At 53.3% G+C, this 3,373-nt stretch overlaps 1 protein-coding gene across 1 annotated transcript; it reads right to left on the bottom strand.

The window, feature by feature from the left end:
• Positions 1-1,424: 1,424 nt before the first annotated feature.
• On the bottom strand, positions 1,425-3,034 carry LOC119341865 (12-oxophytodienoate reductase 1-like). The gene is made up of 2 exons (XM_037613713.1): positions 2,196-3,034; positions 1,425-2,113 (listed from the first exon to the last, which is right to left on the bottom strand). The coding sequence occupies exons 1-2, from the start codon at positions 2,686-2,688 to the stop codon at positions 1,575-1,577; spliced, it is 1,032 nt and encodes a 343-aa protein (XP_037469610.1). The 5' UTR covers positions 2,689-3,034; the 3' UTR covers positions 1,425-1,574.
• Between the last annotated feature and the right edge of the window lie 339 nt (positions 3,035-3,373).

Here is a 3,373-nt window from a genome sequence, read left to right as displayed (position 1 = left end):
CAATCTTTACGTTTCTGCAATTGATAATGAAGTTCTTGTGGTGTAATCTCAAGGAGGTCAACAACGGATCTCCTACATGCTTGATCTTAGAAACACAAATGGGGTAACCTACTCTTGATTTACTCACTGGCACAACAAGGTAAGAGTAACTTCGCACTATCATAGCTATCTAATTTGATTCCAAAAATATTTTGCATATCATTAATATATTTTCTCATCTATATTAATTTATATGATACTACTATCGATAACAATCTTACTGTTATCATTAGTTAGTCTAAGAACTATTATGTTTTGGATGAATATTTTTTTAGGACTACCTACTCTAAACCTATTAGTGCCTCGAACTTATTATGTGCTTCAATAGTTGTGCTAACCCTGACAATAAACATGGCTTTGTATATGGAAGGATGACTTGTAATAGCTATGGACACCTTTGTCTATTTCCTCCATAGGCCATCATATATACCTTGGGCCACTCACAAGATTATAGAGACGTAGACCCAAAATATGGCATTGGATGTCACGAAGTATTGTTATGATGTTTATATTAAGGGTCCTGGGTTTTAGTTTCGGCCCCAAAAATCTCAGGACTGGTCCTGCCTGAGCAAAACCAGGAATGGAGACGGAAAAAAACCATCTATAACCACGCATGCATGCCCCGCCAAAACCTCACAGAAAAAAGCAGAATTCTTATTTTATGTCGAGAGAGAGACGTCTTAGGATTGACAACATTCAAACGCGTTGTGATCGCGTGAGCATTGAGGCAACCATTAACGAGGGTGGGAAGGACAATAATTGGGAACACAGATGGGATGCCATGTGTTAAATTAAAGGACATGAAGTTATTGGGGTCTTGACTCATGATTATTGAGAGTGGGTTTTTTTTTCTCCCTTGCAACATACGGGCTTTTTTCTAGTCCCTCTGTCTCATAATATAAGAACGTTTTTTACACTAGTGTAGTGTCAAAAACGTTCTTATATTATGAGACGGAGGGAGTAGTTATTATAAGGTATTTTAAATATTTTAAAATAGAGTATGTACTGATTGAAATGAGTGAACAAACAAATTAAAATGCGTCTGTATACCATTTATCCATTTAGACAAAGTTAGACCATTTTATAACAGCGAATGAAACTCAACGCGGCACATCTCCATCAGTCGGCGCTTCAGGACAAGCACGCCTTGAATAACTTGTCTGATCTCAGCCGTCGGTCTCACGCCGACGACTCATTTGGCCGTATGATGAAGATGAACGCCTGCTGCTTGCTCATCTAGCTAGCTTTGCCATTATTAGTGAGACGGATATGGAGACTCCTGCACCTGTCTGCCTGCCTGCGTGAATCATCACTTCCCTTGCCTTTTCCTGAACAGGGAGTGTTGATCATCATTTACGGGAAGGTTTCCTCCGTCCCAAAATAAGTGACTCAACATTGCACTAGTACATTAACGAGAGGATCGAATTGATTGATGAACTTAATCCCCATAAAATTAGCACTGTCATATATACAACACTGGGGCAAATCATGGTCGATCGTTTGCGCCGAAAACAGCATCCGAGCACGATCATCGATCATTCTAGGAAGGGGTAATCGGTGTATCCGACAGCGGGGTGGGCGGCTCCGGCGCCGGCGCCGTAGAAGGTGGCGCTGACGCAGTCGTTGAGCGGCGCGCCCAGCTCGAACCTCCTCGGCAGGTCCGGGTTGGCCAGGAAGAGCCGCCCGTAGGCCACCAGGTCGGCGTACCCCTCGCCGACGGCCGCGTCGCCCTCCTCTCGCCCGTACCCGCCGCTGGCGATGAACGTGCCGCCGAACGCCTCCCTGTACGGCAGCAGCCGCCGGGACACGCGCCGCCGGCCGTCCACCTTGGGCTCGATCATGTGGCAGTAGAGCACGCCGAGGTCGTTGAGCCGGCTCACGACGTGGAGCGCCAGCGCGTGCTCGTCGGGCCCGGCGGTGAACTGGTCCAGCCGCAGGCCCAGGCGGTGGCCGCCGATCTCCCGCGCCACGGCCTCCACCACCTCCAGCGCGAACCGGCACCGGCTCTCCGGGCCATCGCCACCGTCGACGACGAAGTAGCCGTTGGTGCCTTGGAGCTCGACGCCGTCGAAGCCTGCCATGGCACGAGTGCACGGTTGGTATCTGATTTCAGAAACGAAACTGGGAAGCTCGAAAAAAAAAACTGAAGCGCGCACCGGCATCGATGGCGTTCCTGGCGGCGCGTCTGAAGGCGTCGACGACGGCGGGCGCGTCCTCGGCGGCCACCCTCCTCGGCGACGTCAGCTCCTCGCGGCGGCCGTCGAAGCTCATCTGCGGGCTCACCAGCTGCCTTTGCGGGACGGCATCGCCGTCGCCGGCGGCGGCGTGCCAGAGCTGGCAGAAGAAGACGGCGCCCTCGGCGTGCACGGCGTCCACCACGGGCCTCCACGCCTCGACCTGCTCGGCCGCCCAGACCCCCGGCATGTCCCTGAACGACGTCGGCTCCTCGTCCTCCCTTGCCGGCGCGACGCGCGTGGCCTCGGAGATGAGGAGCCCCCTGGGGGTGGCGCGCTGGGAGTAGTAGAGGGCGGCGTGCGGCTGCGGCACGCCGCCGTAGGCGCGCTGCCGCGTCATGGGCGCCAGCACGACCCGGTGCGACAGCTCGAACTGGCCCATCTTGTAGGGCGTGAGCAGAGGGATGGGCTCCATCGACCTCGGCTCCGCTCCGCTCCTCAGAGGCTGAGCAATGGCGGCTGTGATTCGCTTGCAGGGAGGGGAGAGGGGACAGAAGTGGCGGTGGATGCGGCGGGGAGGTCAAAGAATCCGTCCCGGCGATCGTATTATAAATTGATGGTACTGATCACCACCCGAGGTGGCTGTCGGAGTGACAGTGCGTGCGGTCGGTCCGTCTTGTCCAGCGCGGTGCCATTGCTGAAGCACCGCAAGCTAAGAGCACCATGGAGAGCAATTGATCTCATCTTTCTTGTGTGAAGTATGGCCAGATGATGAGACGATCCAGCAGCCCAAGACGCGACAACTACGTTCACTTTTGTTTGTTTTCTGGCAGAGAAACGGGATTATCCGGCCCGCTCCGTGCCGTGGACTCGTGGTGCACCGGTGCGTGCACGACAGCCGGACAGCGAGGCGGCGTACGTGAAAGCTCCGTGCATGGAGCACGGAGCACCGCACGGCAAGCAACCGCGGACCGGCCGTTGCCCGTTGGACTCCTCAAGGGCTTTGTTTGCCAGGTGTGGGTGCTTCTATTTTTGTCAAATTCCGTGCGTTTTCGACAAATTTCGATCGAATTTCGTCAAATTGGACTCTTGTAAAGGAGGTTAATTAATTGCCGCGGGTAAAAATCACTGGTGCAACACGGTCGATGTCAAGGGAAGAG

This window comes from Triticum dicoccoides, chromosome 7B (assembly GCF_002162155.2).
Source record: "Triticum dicoccoides isolate Atlit2015 ecotype Zavitan chromosome 7B, WEW_v2.0, whole genome shotgun sequence".
NCBI classification, from domain to species: domain Eukaryota; kingdom Viridiplantae; phylum Streptophyta; class Magnoliopsida; order Poales; family Poaceae; genus Triticum; species Triticum dicoccoides.
Note: the sequence above shows the minus strand (reverse complement) of the source record. Positions and strands in the feature narration are given on the sequence as shown.